Source organism: Phoxinus phoxinus, assembly GCF_949152265.1.
Source record: "Phoxinus phoxinus genome assembly, chromosome: 1".
NCBI classification, from domain to species: domain Eukaryota; kingdom Metazoa; phylum Chordata; class Actinopteri; order Cypriniformes; family Leuciscidae; genus Phoxinus; species Phoxinus phoxinus.
In genome coordinates, this window is record NC_136876.1 from 27,282,236 (window position 1) to 27,302,054 (window position 19,819).

General features: G+C 42.4%; 1 protein-coding gene across 4 annotated transcripts in view; it reads right to left on the reverse strand.

Annotated features, from left to right (window-relative positions):
* Positions 1 to 302: 302 nt before the first annotated feature.
* The window catches only part of LOC306998630 (protein kinase C and casein kinase II substrate protein 3), a 28,818-nt gene continuing 9,301 nt past the window's right edge, over positions 303 to 19,819 (reverse strand). For 3 of the 4 annotated variants that reach the window (XM_079612848.1, XM_079612849.1, XM_079612846.1), the window contains 8 exons: positions 16,424 to 16,580; positions 13,356 to 13,591; positions 13,029 to 13,163; positions 10,700 to 10,875; positions 10,479 to 10,599; positions 3,375 to 3,448; positions 1,580 to 1,659; positions 303 to 1,487 (listed from right to left, as the gene is read on the reverse strand). In XM_079612848.1, the coding sequence (XP_079468974.1) occupies positions 1,378 to 1,487; positions 1,580 to 1,659; positions 3,375 to 3,448; positions 10,479 to 10,599; positions 10,700 to 10,875; positions 13,029 to 13,163; positions 13,356 to 13,591; positions 16,424 to 16,580 (1,089 nt within the window). In that variant the 3' untranslated portion in view covers positions 303 to 1,377. The remainder of the gene's footprint in view (positions 1,488 to 1,579; positions 1,660 to 3,374; positions 3,449 to 10,478; positions 10,600 to 10,699; positions 10,876 to 13,028; positions 13,164 to 13,355; positions 13,592 to 16,423; positions 16,581 to 19,819) is intronic. The other variant, XM_079612847.1, reaches the window with a different exon arrangement.

The window sequence follows — 19,819 nt, forward strand, 5'->3', positions numbered from 1 at the left end:
CACACACACACACACACACACACACACACACACACACACGATGAGGAGACTTTTTGACACAATGCAGTTATCCTAACCCATCACAACTGAGTGTCTAACCTAAACTCTTACCCTTAACCTAATTATAACTTTATCCCTAAAACCATTTATTTAAAGCCCCATATATTTGCACTGGCATGTGGCCTGGGGACAAGCACAGAATGAAATATGAACAGGAATAATACAATGTATATTATGTATAAAAATGTGTATGTGCATAATGAAAGTTTTTCCAAGATGATTAATAAGAACAAGACTCCCAGTAATCTGTATCCTTTTTAATACTGGTAGTATTTGCATTTGATTAGTGATGATGCATAAACTACGGCCCTGATCCGATGTACCCCCACTACTGCACAAATAAACATTGGGCTTATTTGCATATGTACTTTTTCTTTGGTTAGAATGACATCTTAAAACACAACAGAAATACACAAGAAGAGACCGTAATGGGTCCCACGGATATCACTTTAAAATGGTGTTGATTAATACTGCCTTTGTGTAACTAAAATGATTAAATGTGAGCAAGTGACATTTAATAACAAGATCTAAGCGGGTAAAATATAGCATATTACCATATCTATTAAAACATTGCATGTAATCCGCAGCTGTGAATGACATCATACCCATCTGGCCCTTTTTATACAGGCATCAGATATAACAATTCTCATCAGAAGAAGTATGTCATTGATAAAATGTAAATATGCACTGAAGTCTTTGGTGTGAGACATTGTCCTCAAAATACTCTGTAGGTTCATGCATACATCAAGACAATGCAGTTCATATTCTCTATATATTAGAGGATCTCTGTACCTATTCATATCATAATTGTATGAAAATATCTGCATATTTCGATTTAAAGCCACAATGTGATGCACAATATAACATATATGCCCAGTTTCACAGAGAAGGCTTAAGCTAGTCCCAGACTAAAATGTAAGTTTTAACTGTTTTAACTGAAAGCAACTTGCACTGATGTATCTTAAATTACGTCAGTGCCATTGTTTTGCCTCAAGATGCACACCAGTAATGTTTTTTTTCCCCCAAGACCCATTTATAAAAGCTACTAAAGCCTAATCCTGGCTTAATCTAAGCCCTGTCTGTGAAACCAGGCCTACATTACAAATGTTCTCAAGTAAGATCGTAATGAACGCACTTTGGATGCATTTTCTTGTTCAGATCCCAACTTCAGCTCTAAACCCGTACCTGCACCATCTGTCATCCGCTCAGAGAAAACAAAGCAAACTTCAATAAACATGGCTGTGAAACTGGCTTAAACCTGGGTGCCTGTAGGCATTTATGTACCCCAGAGCGGGAGCTCTGTGTCGTCCTGTGGATCTACACCACCTCCACGTAGTTAGCAGGGTAAAGACCCTCTTTCCCTCCATCCATCATGCCTCTGCACCAACCCTGATCATCCTCATCCTCGATCTTCCGAAACTCCTCACCTGAACACACACACAAACAGAAAGCATCAGAGGTGGTACACACACATCATATAGACACAGAATATGAATATACAAACACAGAGACAGCTGACCTGCTTTGAAGGAGAGTTCATCTGTCTCCTGTCCAACATAGTCATAAAGAGCTCTGACTCTCACTCCTCCAATCATTACACTGAGACGAGGAGGGAAAACAGACACAGTCAATAAACTAAGCCCTGCATTCAAAATGTTGCTGACCACTCCGACCTTATTATACCTCCTACATATCCACCATATCAGCAGACAAGCGTTTGCTCTTTTCTAATGCAAATCTTGAGTTTGGATCGTTTTAATCATTTTTTTTGTCTTTTGTTCGATAATTATGGAAGCCTGCTACGTTACATAAAAGGTAAAATGATGACATTAAGTTAAAAAGTCTAAATTATGACAAAAATAACTGACAAAAAGTTGAAACATACATAATGGCAAAATGTTATGAGACAAAAAGTCATAATTATAGCATATTAAATTATATGAAATTATGAGATTGGTCTCAAACTAAAATGCATGTTTGAGCAAGTAAGCAACTTTCACTGATATATCTTAAAATATATCATATGCAAGTTTTTTTTTCTAAAGCACGTTTATACAAGCTACTTAAATGTCCTAATTGAACCAATACCTAAAATCCTGGTTTAATCTAAACCCTGTCTGTGAACCCAGGCCAAAAAGTTATAAAACTCGAAATGGACAAAAACATAATTAGTTGTAAAGTTGTTAGTACAAAATTAGTACAAAAAGTTGAAATTCAAAGATAAAAAAAAGTTATAATTATGACAAAAAGATGATATTATGAAATCATGACAAATTTTGTCAGTTATTACAAAAATATTGACTTTTTCATAATTATCTATTATGACTTTCTATCTCATATTTATGACTCAGTATGTCGATTTTTGATATTTTATTTCATAATTATGACTTAGTATCTCATAATTTTTTATGTCATAATTATGATTTACCAATGTATTCTTTTTTTCTGACAGAAACAGGTTTCCATAGTAATACTGTACATCAGAAAAACATGATCATCTTTTTCTTTATTTCTTATATAAAACTTCTAAGTACCATATAACTCAAAAAACCAAACCAAAAAAGTAAGACACTAGACAAAAGAAGGATAACAAAGGAAGATAATGAGGATAAGACAACTTTAGGGTCGATTCTTTCCACACCTGACCAAACCGAAAGAATGTCACATACTATAACATTTCGGACTATTACCATCCTTGGACAGGTTTAAACTGAATTTATCCGATACTCTAAACGTTGCTAGAGCACTTGCGTATAATCATGACACATGATTTACTAACTTAACATCTTTTTATTATCATATCGATTCAGTTCATTGAACTATATTGTCGATAGTAACTGAAGTGAATGTGTTGTAGAAACATTAGGAACAGTTCTGTTGTTCACTTACACTAATGGTATCACTTGTAATATCTTTCAAATTAGTTTTTTCTCTTTTAAGTCGACTGTGATCAGCATTTGCCTCAATTGCGATTCGTAGACTCCACAGATTTCCTCACAATACTGTATATATTTGTGATTTTTGTAAAGTACAAAGATGTTTGCAATGTTTTCACACTTCCTTTAAGTATTGTATGTAATAACCACTCAAAGTTTGCAACTGTATTTTACTGAAAATCACACTGTTCGAACCCCAATTCATGTCCTGTGAAGCTTGTCTGTGCAACTGTAACCAAGGCGGCTGAGCTTAGCAAAGGGTCAATACACAGCAGCAAACAACAACAAGGCCAGTCCAAGTCAGGTTTGTAGCGTATAACAGTCGGGCAGCCCTGTGCTGTAAGAGCCCCACAGCAAATATCAATGTAGTAAACTGACCTTCTCTCCATCATTACTGCTTTCTGCTCCACCTCCTTCTTTCCCTTTTTATGCTTCTTGTCTGGAGTCCACTCCTGAAATAGAAAGAGAGCGAAAGACAGTGAGAGAAGGAGTAAATGTGGGTTTTGGCACAACAGAACGCAGTCTATTTGAAGATGTGCCTCTGTTAGATACATAATTAAATGTCACAGATAACAGCAGAAATTAACTCTTAACACTCTAACTCTGACACCCTCAGTAATGCATTAACCTCAAAACAATACTTTAAAACAAACCCTATTACAGTTTTTCTTTACTCTGGACATGAGTGATATGAATGCCACTTATTGCACATTTCTCATTGCGGATGAGGTCACAATTGTCACATGGGTCACAATTTTGAAATTGAGATTTCTACATAATATGAAAGCTGAATAAATAAGTGTTCCATTGATGTGTGGTTTGTTAGGATTATAGGGCAATTTTTGGCCGGGATACTATTTGAACATCTGGAATCTGAGGGTGCCAAAATATCGAAACATTGCAAAAATCGCCTTTAGAGTTGTCCATTTATGTTCACGATTGTACTCACAAAAATAAATGTTTTATATATTTACAGTAGGAAATTTACAAAATATCTTCATGGAACGTGATCTTTCCTTAATATCCTAATGATTTTTGGCAGAAAAGATAAATCTATCATTTTGACCGATACAATGTATTGTTGGCTTTTGCCACAAATATACCCGTGCGACTTGGACTGGTTTTGTGGTCCAGGGTCACAAATAAGGAAAAATCCCATAGACTTATAGTGAATGAGAACGTCTCGGTTACGGATGTAACCCTCGTTCCCTGAGTAGGGAACGGAGACGTTACGTCGAATGACGACGAATGGGGTTCGCTTAGAAGCCTATCATCTTCGAACAGTAATAAAACGAGCCAATGGCAAGCAAATGCCATGGGTCTGCTGAATTTGCATAGCATAACTCCGCCCCACCTTGTGGGTATAAAGGAAGTGAGCTGGCAACATGCAGATATGTTTCTTCGCTGAAGGAGCCAAGGCTGAACTCGGCTGTTCCAGCGGTACAGCGGAAGTGGCAGGAAGACGTAACGTCTCCGTTCCCTACTCAGGGAACGAGGGTTACATCCGTAACCGAGACGTTCCCTTTCGTTGTCACTTCGAGTTACGTCGAATGACGACGAATGGGGTTACCAGTCCAATCACGCCACCTCGGCTGTCTTCCAGTGCCCTGCGTAAGTCTGAGCTCCCTGTCGTGCTAGCACGGATGAAGGACTCCTACTTAACACAGGAATACCAAGGTACACTGGGAGCATATCTCAGTGGAATATGCAATCAGTGCCCGCCCGAAGGGGGGACTTAAGAATAACATATGACCCGGAGGGGGGTGCATACGGAAACACTGGGGTGTCCAGCCCGTAGGGTGGAGTATTTCAACCCCAGGGGTGGCAGACTGGCTTGCCAAGGGAAAGACACATGCTCGAGAGAGGCTTACAGTGGAATACACACGTGGGGGTCGCCCAGAGGGGGAACCATGCACATGGTGGCACCTAGCCAACGCGAAAGCTGCCGGAGGCATAACTCTGGCGTTGACGTCAACAGCGCTGGAGGAACTCAGGGCTTATCAGGCTCACCTGAGGAATATCGCACGTATCCAGTCCGTGGAGTGGAATGGCGAGCAAGCGAAGACACCTGAGCGGGTCCTAGGACCGGCTGGTTGAAGCGAGTACACAGGAGGACACTGGCTCCACTCGGAGATTATAGAATCTGGCGAATGTGTTGGGTGTCGCCCAGCCTGCAGCTCCGCAGATGTCTGTTAGCGAGGCGCCATGCGCTAGAGCCCAAGAGGAGGCCACACTCCGGGTGGAGTGGGCCGTCACACCAAGGGGGCACGGTCGACCTTGCTGCTGGTAAGCCAAAGCAGTGGCGTCCACTATCCAGTGAGACAACCCTTGCTTGGAGAGAGCCTTTCCCTTCAGCTTCCCACCATAACAGACAAAGAGCTGGTCTGAGGTCCTGAACACTGCGTTCTGTCTACGTAAGCACGGAGGGCGCGTACTGGACAGAGCAATGCCAAGGCTGGGTCTGCCTCCTCCAGGGGCAGCGCTTGCAGGTTCACCACCTGGTCCCGGAAGGGAGTGGTGGGAACCTTGGGCACATATCCAGGCCGGGGTCTCAGGAACACGTGAGAAAAGGCCGGCCCGAATTCCAGGCACACTTCGTCTACAGAAAATGCGTGCAGGTCCCCACCCTCTTGATGGAGGCCAAAGCAACCAGGAGCGCTGTCTTAATTGACAGGAACTTAAGCTCCACTGATTGCAAAGGCTCAAAGGGAGCACTCTGCAGGGCATTTAGTACCACCGAGAGGTCCCAAGAGGGAACAAGAGGAGGGCGAGGAGGCTGTAGTCTCCTCGCTCCTCTCAGGAACCTGGTGACCAGGTCGTGCTTCCCACGGACTTACCATCAACTGCATCGTGATGTGCGGCGATAGCGGCAACATATACTTTCAGGGTGGAGGGAGACAGCCTTCGCTCCAACCCAGCAGGAAGGAAAGCACGACACTGATCGGGCATGATCTGGGGCTTCTTCTGAGTGAGAAGAGCACCAAAGACGAAGAGGTTCCACTTCAACGCGTAGGCATTTCTAGTGGACGACGCTCTAGCGGAAGTGATGGTAGCCACCACCGCTGGTGGTAGGGTACTCAAACCTGCCTCGTCCCGTCCAGGAGCCACACGTGGAGGTTCCAAAGATCGGGACGAGGGTGCCAAGGGGTGCCCCGTCCCTGAGAAAGGAGGTCCTTCCTCAGAGGAATTGGCCAGGGAGGAGCTGTCGCGAGGAGTACAAGTTCGGAGAACCAGGTTCGGGTGGGCCAGTGCAGCGCAACCAAAATGACCTGCTCCTCGTCCTCCCTGATCTTGCACTGGTCTGTGCAAGAAGGCTCACTGGGGGAAACGCATACTTGCGGAGGCCCCGGGGCCAGCTGTGCGCCAGAGCGTCCGTGCCGAGCGTGCCCTCGGTCAGGGAGTAAAACTGGGCGCAGTGGGACGAGTCGTGGGAGGCAAACAGGTCTACCTGTGCGTCCCCGAACTGATCCCAATCAGCTGGACCGCCTGGGGATGGAGTCTCCATTCTCTCGGAAGAGGCTGAAGCCGTGAGAGCTCGTCGGCTGCACAGTTCAGGTCTCCCGGAATATAATGGCTCGAAGCGACCTCAGATGCTTCTGACTCCATATGAGGAGGTGGCGGGCGAGTTGCGACATACGGCGGGAGCGTAGACCACCTTGTCGGTTGATGTACGCTACTGTCGCGGTATTGTCTGATGGGACTAGTACGTGCTGGTTCTTGAGCAGCGCCCGGAAGCGGTGCAGAGCGAGACGTACTGCCAGCAACTCGAGGCAATTGACATGCCATAGGCGGTGGGGACCTGTCCAGGAGCCCGCGGCAGCATGTCCATTGCACATGGCGGCCCAGCCCGTGGAGGAGGCATCCGTTGAGACAACAACATGCCTGGAAACTCGTTCTAAGGGCACTCCGGCCCGAGAAAGCTGAGATTCGTCCACGGGGAGAAGGTCTGATGGCAGGTCGGAGTAACTGGTACTCGGAACGTGCCCTGACGCCATGCCCACCTCGGGACTCGATCGCAAAGCCAGTGCTGAAGCGGTCTCATATGAAGCAATCCGAGCGGCGTTGCCGCGGCTGCAGATGCCATATGCCCCAGGAGCCTCTGAAAAAGTTTCAGTGGAACCGCACTCTTGCCCTCAAATTGTCTCAGGCAAGTCGGCAGTGACTGCGCGCGCTCGCTCGTAAGCTGCGCGCACATGGCGACCGAGTCGAATTTCCTACCGAGAAAAGAGATCCTCTGCACGAGGCAAAGTTTGCTCTTCTCCCAGTTGACCCGAAGGCCCAGACGGGCTAGGTGCCGGAGCACTAGGTCCCTGTGTTCGCAACCCTGGTCCGAGAGTGAGCTAGGATTAGCCAGTCATCGGGATAATTCAGGATGCGAACCCCGTGCTGCCGTAGCGGCATAAGGGCTGCCTCGACGACCTTCGTGAAGACGCGAGGAGACAGGGCCAACCCGAATGGGAGAACAGCGTACTGGAATGCCTGCCCCTCGAAAGCAACCCGCAAGAACGGACTGTGTCGAGAAAAAATGGAGACATGAAGTAGGCGTCCTTCAGGTCGATCGCTGCAAACCAATCCTGTGGCTGCACACATTCGAAAATGCGCTAGGCCATGAGCCTCTTGAACGGAAGCCTGTGAAGGGAACGGTTCAAGACGCGCAGATCCAGGATTGGCCGTAACCCACCGGATTTCCTGGGGACAATGAAGTAGGGGCTGTAGAAGCCGGACCTCATTGCGGCTGGAGGGACAGTCTCGATCGCACCCTTCGCCAGCAGGGTGGCGACCTCCGCTCTCATGACAGGGGCATAGCCACCGACCATAGTGAAGCGGACTCCCCAGAAGCGGGGAGGAGACCGTGCGAACTGAATCGCATAGCCGAGCCTGATGGTTCGCGCAAGCCAGCGGGACAGGGGGGAAGCTCTAACCAGGCTCCCACGGACTGTGCCAGCGGGGTCATGCGAACGACAGACGTCCCCCCGGGGGTGCAGCGAAGCGGAATGACCGGCCCAGACGTGGGTGGCATAGCGGCCCGGTGTGGGGGCACGGTCATTAGCCGCGTCCTGCCAGAGGAGGCCAGGGAAGGACCAGCGTTCCACAGGGGCGTGCTCTGGCAGGGGTCTGGCGACAGAGGGGGACGAGAGTGGCGAGGCCCGTGAGCGTGCGCACTGTCATCCGAGAACTCTGTGACAGAGGAGGGCGAGAGTGGCGGGACCCGAGGGTGGCGCGCACTGTCGTCCGAGAACTCTGTGTGCTCAGAGATGGGAGAGACAGTTCTTTGGAAAAAGAGGTTTTCCCCCGGCCCTCCACCGGGGGAAGGAGTGGCCCTGCAACCACCTCCTAGAAAGAACTGCAACCCATCTCTGAGCTGCCCGTAACGGGAGCACCGCATTGCTGCGGGGCTGGTACGGGCTGGGGCGCCTTCCTGCGACTACCTCCATGGCACGGCCTGGGTGAAGGGTGCTGCTAGGGCCGGCAGGGAGTGTCGCAGGAGGGCGCCCTCGGCGGCGAGCGGAATGAGGCAGCTGAGCCGGCGGCTGAGCAGCTGGCCGCGGGATCAGAGCCTCAGTCCGCTCTGGGCAGCCGAGAACTCTGGGCAGAGTCCTCGACTGCGCCGCCGAGGAGGCCAGTCTGGGATATGGGGAGTTGAGGAAGCGGCTTCGCTCAGCCTCGCCCATATCAACCAGACTAAGCCAGTTTTTGTCTCTGGACCACATATGTGGACATCACCTGACCCAGGGAGCGTGTGGTCACCTTCGTCGCCCGTAGAGCGAGGTCGGTGGCGGCACGCAGCTCTTGCAAGAGCCCTGGACCAGCCCTACCCTCGTGCATTAGCAATGAGCACCCCTGGCCTGGTAGACCTGAAGGATGGGCATAGCATGCAGTGAGGTGGCAGCCAGCCCCGCAGCTCTATAGATCTCTGCCACCGGAGTAGACAAAAACCTACATGCTTTGGGGTGGGTGGGTGCTTAGGGCCGCCACGCCAGTGGAGGCGCTGTGGGGACACAGTTGTGTTGCCACAGAACACTCCATAGGGGGAACCCCAGTGTACCCACTGGCCGCGACCTCATCGAGGGCAGAGAAGGCGGAAGAGGCCGCTGAGTAATCTCATGACCTCTTCATGCACGTCCAGGAAGAAAGGAATTGGGGGCGGGCCGACGTGTGCCGGTGCGTCCCCAAAAACCGATCATCAGCTTTAAGCACTTGGGACATGGCGGAGGGTTCCACACAAGCCCAAATGCTCGCGACTGCCCGGGGAAGCATGGCAGAGTTCTGGTTCAGACTCGGGCAATGCTGGCACACCCGGAGGAGGCAGCACAGCCGAGTCTTCTCCAGCGTACTCACACCCACCTTGTGATGCGGCGATAGACAAGATTTCATCTGCTGGGGCATCGAATGAAATGCTGGACCAGCCCGCGACCTCTGGCCGGGACTGGTCAGCGATCTCATCCGGATACCACACGGGTTGCAATGTGAAGAGGAGTGTGTGGACCGAGGATAGATCGTCGGGTTGGTTCCACACAGCAGCCTCTGATCACCCTGGCCACCAGCCGAAGTATTCCCTCTTGCGGAGAGAATAGATCGGGGTGTGGATGAGGGGACTCTCTCTCGAGGAGGTCATCGAGTCTCGATCGTTACATTGCGATGGTCATGTCCCCGCAATGAGAACATGACGCATCCACGAACGCTGTCTGTGCGTTTGCCCAAACACATCAGACAGCGTCTGTGCCCATCAGCTGATTTAATCTGTGTATCGCACCCAGAAACACACGGGCGAACCGTCTTTAAAAAGACGCGCCGCGTGCAGCTCTTTTAGAGAGATAAAACTCAAACAGCAGTGTTGAAGCGCCCAGGGAGAGACACACGACTGGCAGACCACTGCGCAGATCGGCAGGCAATATGAAGCTCGCTGGAATTCGCCGTCACACCAACACTTCTGAAGAGTAGCTCGTCTCGAAGAGTGAAGAGAGATGATCTCAGAATGGCTTGTGGAGTGAAGAATGCTCTTGGCTCCGAAAGCGAAAACATATCTGCATGTTGCCAGCTCACTTCCTTTATACCCACAAGGTGGGGCGGAGTTATGCTATGCAAATTCAGCAGACCCATGGCATTTGCTTGCCATTGGCTCGTTTTATTACTGTTCGAAGATGATAGGCTTCTAAGCGAACCCCATTCGTCGTCATTCGACGTAACTCGAAGTGACAACGAAAGGGAATCCAGGATATCAGAGACACATGAGTGACATGGGTAACCCTAACAAGACCCAATCAAGAAGCAATCACCATGTTACTCAAGTTTTAGTCAGTGTTTGGGGAACAGCCAATAAGGTTCATTAGTTAACATTAGTTAACAAAAATGAAAAAATACAGTAACAAATGTATTTTTCATGGTTAGTTCATGTTAGTCAATACATTAACTAATGTTAACAAATGAACCTTATTGTAAAGCGTTACTGTGTTTGGCAGTATAGATATATTTGCAATATACCTGATATTGAGGCCAGTCAGTGGGCATTCCCGGCCCATGTGTATTCTTCCACCAGCGCAAATCCTCCTGCTCGCTGATGGACATGAGAGTGTTATGCAGCTCATTGTACACGGCTTTTATGCTAACAGAGAGAGAGAGAGAGAGAGAGAGAGAGAGAACTTGTATAATTCACTCATTGAGAGTAATACTGAAATTGACTGAAATCGACCCTTCTCACACACCTGTCATTGTTGGTGACATCCAAGTGTCTGTGGATGGAAAGGAAAGCCTGTTTGAGGAAACTTATCCTCTTCCTCTCCTCCTCTTGTGATTGGTCAAAGATAGACTCCATTTCCTCCATGTAGCGCGGAGCATAACGCGTCACTTCCTCGAGAACCTTCTCATAGCGGGCTCGCACCTGCACACAGGAATTTGCAGTCAATCAGTCAGATGTGTCGCTCAGTGCTTATGTAACCCTTCAAATAGACTCTCATCAAAGAATCCTCAAAACAATGTATCACAGTTTGCACAAAAATATTAAGCACTACTGTTTTCAAAATTGACAATAATAAGAAATGTTCCTTGAGGACCAGATCAGCATATTATAATGATTTTTAAAGGATCACGTGACACTGAAGACTTGAGTAATGATGCTGAAAATTCAGCTTTGCCATCACAGGGATACATTACACTATTATATATAATATAATATTTTTTTTTACTGTTTTTACTGTATTTTTGATCAAATGAATGCAGCCTAGGGTGAGCATAAGATACTTCTTTCAAAAACATTAAAGGGCACCTATTATGCAAAATTCACTTTTACATGGTGTTTGAACATAAATGTGTTTTGGCAGTGTGTGTACACAACCACCCTATAATGATAAAAATCCAACCAGTTTTTTTTTTTTAAATCCCCATAAATCATAAGCACTGTCTCAGAACGAGCTGTTCTCAGAATCAATGCAATGTGACGTAGAATTGCACACGACTGTTGATTGACACTGCAGTTTGAGCCTAGACCCGCCCTGAGTGAGCTGGACACCGTCCGCCATTGTTTCGACGCTGGAGCAGCTGTAGAATGTCTCCTAAAGCGATTGAGGTGTTTTGTTTTTTGGATGTTAGAATAAACATAGCAGTCTTTGTAGCTACCGTCAAAGGCAACTCATATATGTCAGTTCAATATGGTTCACAGTTCAAATATAAATATATTAGAGGTTGAAAATCATATAATTGAAGTAAATAATAATTTCATGTTTATTTCTTTTTGTTAAAAACTTTGTGTACAAAGTACACAGCAGTAAAGGGGTGACACTCTAAAACATCAAGAGAACATTTTTTTACTTTTTTTTTTATAAAAAATGTTTTTATATATATTTTGTAATATATATATATATTCAAAATATATATATTTATATTAAACATCATTATATCACAAAGCCATGATAACACATTAGGTGGATTTCCACTCTAGGATAATTCTTCTAGGCTTTCTAACACAATGTTTAGGTTTGACTAATCATAATGCAAAAACTAACACTTTAAATCACTATTTCTAAAAAAATATATATATCTAAAACTTGATAAGAAATAGTTTTTGAGATTATTTAAATATATATTCAAATCCACCAAAAAAAAAAAAGTAAATGTGTCCATAAACAGCTGGGGAAGTCACATGCCTCTCCATAGAGTGCTGTTTATGCCATCCAGTGGTTACAACATGGTTCTACGCTTTCTCTCTATACTCTCACCAGATGGCGCTAATCTGCTTCAACCATTTTTTTTGAAGGCCTAGACTAAAAAAAAAAAAAAAATTATACATTTTTGTATTATTTTCAATGGCAAAAATAGACCATAAATATTGCATAAATATTATTAAATTCAATAAAATTCTCTCAAAATACAAAATTAAAAAGAAAAAAATATTATAGAACAAAAATAAATTGCATTGGTTTTACTGGGATGGAGGAAATTTAATTTTTAGGTGTCCGGTCACTTCTGACCGGGAAGGCCCAGGAGGTGACTCCGAAACGAAGACCGTCTGAGGGATATATATATATATATATATATATATATATATATATATATATATATATATATATATATATATATATATATATATATAACATTATTTAATTTACAACCCATGTCCCCTTGAATGCCAATTAAACATGTGTTAAAGGGATAGTTCACTTTAAAATTTAAATTCTGTCATCATTTACTCACCCTCAAGTTGTTTCAAACCTGTATTAATTTATTTCTTCTGCTGAACACAAAGAAAGATATTTTGAAGAATGTCGGTAACCAAACAGTAGTCTGTACCCATTGACTTCCATAGTACTTTTTTTTCCTACTATGGAAGTCAATGGGTAGGGTACAGTCTACTGTTTGGTTACTGACATTCTTCAAAATATCTTTCTTTGTGTTCAGCAGAAGAAATAGATTAATACAGGTTTGAAACAACTTGAGGGTGAGTAAATGATGAACTATCCCTTTAAGTTGTCTGTTTTGTTTCCTTTGCACCTGAGTTGTCCTCTCTTTTCTCTTTTCTGTTGAGTGCTGTAGATTTACTTTTTCGGTCTCTTCCTGGATCTTCCTCTGTTTCTCAATGGCAATGTCAGGATTGCCTTGGGTGTGGGCCTCCCGCTCACGAGCCATGTGTTCCTTGCGACAAGCTTTGTGAAACGCTGTCCTGGCCTTCTCTAACTGTTACAAAAAACACACATTCAGAGTGGTCAGATTAATTCAGTATTGCAAACTGTATACATTAATTTTCAATAATTCAGTTCATTACTCGCAGTTATTCCAAAGTTACCATATGTAAACATGCTTATCTGGAGACAGAACAAGTGAAATTAGTAAAAAAGAATTATCCCAAATCCCTGCATTGCTTTCTACCTTCTTCAATCTCTTGCCCCAGGGCTTCTGAGCACGTGAGAAACCCGTTTCAAAATCCTGGGACTCCTTGAAACCTCCAAATATCTTCTTATGGAAAGTGTCCTTCTGCCACGTCCGGATGCGATCTCCATTCTCTGACACCAGATCCCGGCAGATGGAGGAGTGCAGTGAGGAGAGGCGGTCAGCAGAAGAGAGGAAACACTGCCACGCTCGTAACAAAGAGCCGTAGAGAGGACCTGGACAAAGACAAACGTTCATGAAATAAATGAGAGGACCTTTTAGGGACACAAACAGAAACCTCTTCATCAGATACTAAACTAAAGATGTGGGCATCTCATGTAAAATGCAGGTCACAGAAAAAATACTTCTTACATATCATGTTAAATATGGCACTACTCATACTATTTTTTCAGTATGCAGTATGTAAACATAACAGTATGCACATTTTTTAATTTTAAGGCATGCACTTACTAAAATGTGGGAAATACTTTTTTATTGCTAATGAAAGGTACAGACATTAACAGTGAGAAAAGAAAAAAAGGGGGTATACGGACATCATAAGAGAATGAATTTGGCTACACAATCAATACAATATTACATTTTGTCAATATGAAAAATTAAAGGTTCCTTACAACAAACTCAAGGATGTGTGGGAAATACTATATACAACAATACTTTTTTCTTCTCATTATTTACTTATTATTTGATCATACTGTCCATATTTAACTTATTTTTAGACAAAATCTGATATGTAATTTCATATAAAATGAGATCATGTGACAATATTCTAGCTTTAATTTTGTATAGTTGTAACTAGTGCTGTGTTGAAAAAATCGATTCACCAATTCTGAATCGATTTTCATATTAATTTCTAAAGATCGATCCGTAACTCAGAGGATCGATTTAATAACAGGCCTACATTTTCCCCATAAACACACCGAGACATGGCGACCGGCGGCGCTGCTAATGCGGTTTCTCTGAATCCACTTGTTGACGAGAGGAGGAAAGAGCCGTTCATAGCGCGTTTTTTGCGCGTGCAAATTCGTTTTCTAAGCGCGCCTCTGTTCATGGTTGCATAGCAACGACAGACGCAAAGGGAAAGCACGCGCTTGTGGAGAGGAGAAAGCGGTGCAAAGTACTGCGCTCTCCATGATGACGAGGAAGTATCATCAAATAATTAATTGATTTCTAGCCCTTGCATTAGCTTTACTACTAGATATATTCATTGAGATGAGAAATAAAAAGCCGCCCTGTACAGCTGTGATCAGCTGTTCGGCCGAGCTTTCCATGTTGTTACGGAAAGGCCGCTGGTTTTTGTCACGTGACCTGTTGAGATGCATTGAAGTGCTTCTCACTGAATTTGCACGCGCATAAAACGCGATATGTGAACAGCCCCTAAAGTGGTATCGTGTGCGGTTGTATCTAGTTTAAAAGGCCTTCTAAATATGAACGCAGTTTTGGATTAAATAAAAGGACAGTCAAGTCAAATAAAACACGTTTTATCTCCTGTTTAGTTGGTAGGCTAACACTACATTAAGATACCATTCATTAACATTAATGCCTTATCTAACATCAATACATTGAGTGAACAATACATTTTTACAACATTAATGTATGTTTGTGAATGTTATTTAATACAAAAACTTGATTGTTCATGAACAATAAAAACTTTTGATTTTAAAAATATAAGATTGGATCAGATCGGATCGAATCGAATCGAATCGAATAATGATAATCGATTCAAGATCTTGAGAATCGGAATCGAATCGATTCTTGAAATTTGAATCGATACCCAGCACTAGTTGTAACGTTAATTGAATGTAAACATAACCTCAGTAAAACATTTATTGTTACTTACTGCATACTATTTTACATTGGCACACAGTATACAGTAAGCAATAAGATTGTATTGTGTTCTAAACATTCAACATTTGAATGAAAATGCAAAATATTATAAATACTTGACAACACAGTGAAGTCGTCCCAATCATTTTGCATACAATTAGCATAATTGTAATGTTAAAGTAAACAGAGAAATGCATAAATAAAACAACATAAATAACATTTATCATTATTTACTAATATGCATACTTATTTTTAAATATGACATAAAATCTACAGTACATACTGCACAGTACGCAGAAGGAAATACGCTAGTATTGTGTTCTACACATTAAAAATTTGACTAAAAAAGCTAAATATAAATTTTTATTATTTCTGAACTTGTTGAATTAAATAACATAGTCAGGTTATGCGACAATCATTTAGCATTAAGTTAGAATTGTTGGAATGTTGAAAAACAACACAAGCATATGACTTTTAACATTATTTACTGTTGCTGAATATAGTTATAGCTGAATATGTTGCATAGTAGTACACAGTAATCAATACGTTAGTTTTCTATTCATACATACAGTTCAAAGGTTTGGGGTTGGTAAGATTGTTGGTACAGTAAGATTTTTTTTAAAGAAATCTCTGTTGTTCACCAAAGCTGCTTTTTTTTATGTACCGGTAGTTTATTCCTGAATTTTCAGCATCCTTACTCCAGTCTTCAGTGTCATATGATCCTTCAGAAATCATTCTAATATGCTGATTTAATGATAGTTTAATTTTAGAGCATCAAAAAAATGTTTTTTATTATTATCAATGTTAACAGTTGAGCAGTTATTATTAATAATAATGATATAAATTTCTACTGACCATAGACTTTTGTACAGTAATGTGCTCTCTCTTTTTTAAAGGTTTGAGGTCTATTAACACAGTTTACACAAAAATACTAAAGTGCACAGCTTTTTTTATTATATTGAATAATAGTGTCAAATCAGCATATTAGAATGATTTCTGAAGGATGTGACTGAAGACTGGAGTAATGACGCTGAAAATCACAGAAATAAATTACATTTAAAAAAAATATATATAAAACAGTTATTTAAAATTTAACAGTTATAAAAAATAAATGCAGCCGTGGTGAGCACGAGACTACTTTCAAAAACAAAAAATCTTACTAACGCCAAACCTTTGAACGTATAGTACTGTGTCCAAGTTCTTGATAAAACTGTAGTACTTACTCGCATCCACTAGGGGTTTCCATTTGGTACTCCACTCACTAAGTTGCTGCGCGTACTGTCTCTCGACCCTGGCCCTCTCCTGGAAACACGTCACTATGTCATTACATGCCTGGAAGGCATCTTCGGTCCTCTTCACTGTACGGTGGTAGTTCCCTGGCTGAGAAAGAACATGGATAGAACCGGAAGGTTAATAGTATAATATAGAGGGAAAAGAAAACGAAAGACCGGCTCTTGGCGCTAAAGGTTTATAGTCTATTTAAAAGGTCAAGAATGAGGTATTTACTCTATGACACTGGGAAAATGTCCCTCTGTCATCTGAGCGATTGGCCTAATTTCTTTTCCAGCAGGGTCACTGGGTTTGTTTGCTATGGATTGGACAAGTTATCAGTATAGCGTAAGCTTCGTTTCTAATATAAACGGCAGAAGACAACATGTGGTGTGGAAAACCAGAGCACATTTCAAACATTATTTCCCCGAAAAAAACATCTGTGACTAGATGAGGACCAGCGAGATGAGAGAATTCAGGCCATGGTAAGTGGAGCATACAGCGCAGTGAAAGGGGTTGATTAACTGCAATAACACGATAAATGAGAGAGAATGAGGGAGGAGAGTGAACGTAATGACAATTTCAGAATGGGCGTTTTGTTTGTGGAGCGTGTTCTACTATTTTGCTGGCAACCATTAGTGGCTCCCCCACGATTTTATCAATTCATCTCTCTCTTCTACATCTTCCTTTTGTGCTGTTCTTTGTCGGTTCTTCCTGTTTCTCCTCTCTCTCTTAGCTGTGGTTTGCACCACATATTTTCCCCAGTCTTAGAAAAAGTAAAAACAGCTGAGGAATTTCAACTCCGGCCAAGAGCGGTGCCGAGCAGCACCTGCCAACCAATCAGAGAATTGCAGAAACCCAACAAATAACACAATTCCTGTCAAACGGAATATAACATTCAGCTGGACTCAAAGCTGCATTATTTAAACAGAGCTGGTTCACTGAACAGACAGGCCTATTTAAAAATCAACCCCTTTCAACTCTGGCTGAAACTTTCAGCATTTCATCACTGCAATCCTCCGCCAATGCTGTGGTTAACCAATCACAGCGTCTAGGATGAACACAAAAACCCTACTGCGCTCAGTTCTGGTCAGCCGCCAGCCAATTACAAGGTAGGACATGCAACAAAACCCTTGCAGGGGATATCAGTGTGGTTGTTGTAAACTTACTAAACATCAGTGGTCGGAGCATTTCACTGAAAACTGTACCACTGGCCAAGCTCCAGATAGGATGGCAACTCAGCAAAAAGTGCTCAGGCTAAGAGGAGAGGTGAGGAGAATCTTAAACAGCTTCATACAAAGTGATAGTGCGAGTAGATGGCATGGCATTGATAATAACAACAAATCACCACAGAAAACTCCATAAATACTACTCAAATAAAAATGACTTAGATGCTAAATTAAATGCAAATTATGTGCAAAATACTTTTTTTACCAATAAAATGATATTTTAATGATCATTTTTGGTTAATTTATCCCAAAAATTATAGTAAAACCTATACATTACATACTTTGTGCTTGGGGACCAGCCAACAGTCACCAAGAGAAAGTATAAAACTAATATATTAATTTAATAATATTGAATAATGTCATGTCAAACAAAAATCTGAAACTGCAAAACGGTTTTTGTAAGGATTCTGTGAGGCTTATGGCTAGAAAATATCATTAGTTCAAAACAAAGACAATAATAGAATGATAGAGGAACAAGTGTATGTGTGTAACTAACATCAGGTTGATCCAAGGGGACTGAAATAGTAACTTTTTGGATAAACGCAACTGCTAAATAACAGCTTGCTATTTGCTTTAAATATAAGTCTGAAAATGAACATGACAGTTAACAGTGCCTGTATATAATTATCAGTATCATCACATTATTACCATTATCAGTGTCACAAGAAATTAGGAATATTTTAACTTCTGCAATAATTAATAAAGTATTTTATTACACACACACACACACACACACACACACACACACACACACACACACACACACACACACACACACACGCACACACACACACACACACACACACGCCTAATTTGTATCCACATACTGTAGGAACTCACATTTCCACATGTGTTTTAGATTAAGACAGAAAGCCTCAGAACATCTTATAAATACTACAGAATTTCTACAGTAGAAAAACACTCTATTACTGAGAACTATTCTCACAATGGTGAAACAACTAGACAACAAATTTTAAAAGGTTATAAAACGATTACAGTTTTTCCAACTGCTTACACACAAAATCTTTTCATGTCACACGATTTTTGCAACCTCTCACTCAAAGTGCAAAACTACACACCAACTCTCCAAAACCATGAGCTATTTCTCAGCCTTTGACTCAGTTTTCAATTGCAAAAAACACTTTTTTCAAAACACTACACACAATTCTCTAACTAAAACACAAAAATCTAACAGGAAGTGACTTGCTTTTCTTTTCTAAACAAAACCAATCAAAATGCTACACTTACTGTATTCAGCAGGTCACACACACACTCCTCACATGTGCAAACACTAATTGCTTTACTGATCACTAACCAATCACTGCTTTACTGTAGTATAGGCCTATAAATAGGTCAAAAGTCAGATGACTGTTTTGAACAATGGATGCCAACAATGGACAGAGACCCCACACACACAATTGTGTTCTTTACTGTATTCTAAATAATATACTTTTGGTTTACATGTTTATGGTTTTGTTGTATGCTACTGTATACAACAGTAATGTTTGGCCTAATACATATTTTCTGTTTCTACATTGCATTGGTGTTTACAGTGTACATGTCTCAGCAGATTACTTTCACTGTAGAACATTGTATTGAAATGTAGATACAAGTCTATGAAAGACCAAAGAGCTTTAGATATAGAACAACAGTGTTTACATGGTATATCCAGAAATGTACTATTATGAAAGAAGTGTTTGGCATTTGATGCAAATGCTTCATTGTGACGTGTGTTTATGGCATTTTGAATGTAGTGTTACATTTTGAAGAAGATGTGAGGCATTTTGCATTTTGTGTGAGCAGTTTTGGGAATTGTGTGTTGAGTTTTGAAAAAAGGTGACATAGTTTTGAAAACGTGTGTAAGCAGTTGGAAAAAACTGTAAAAGGCAAGCTACTGCATCCCAGCAGTATTGGGGAACAGAGAAGTAAACCAATTAAGAAGCTGAGAGACAAAAGCTGTGCTAATTAAAATGGGTGGAGGCACAATGGAGGAAATCTATAGATGGAGATTAAAGTTTAAAAAAAACCTTAAACCATGCTGAAATACTCTCAAAGAGGTGAAATCACTTGACTTGAATTTCAATCTCAATTTGGCTAATAGAGAGTGTTCAGTAGCCTTTG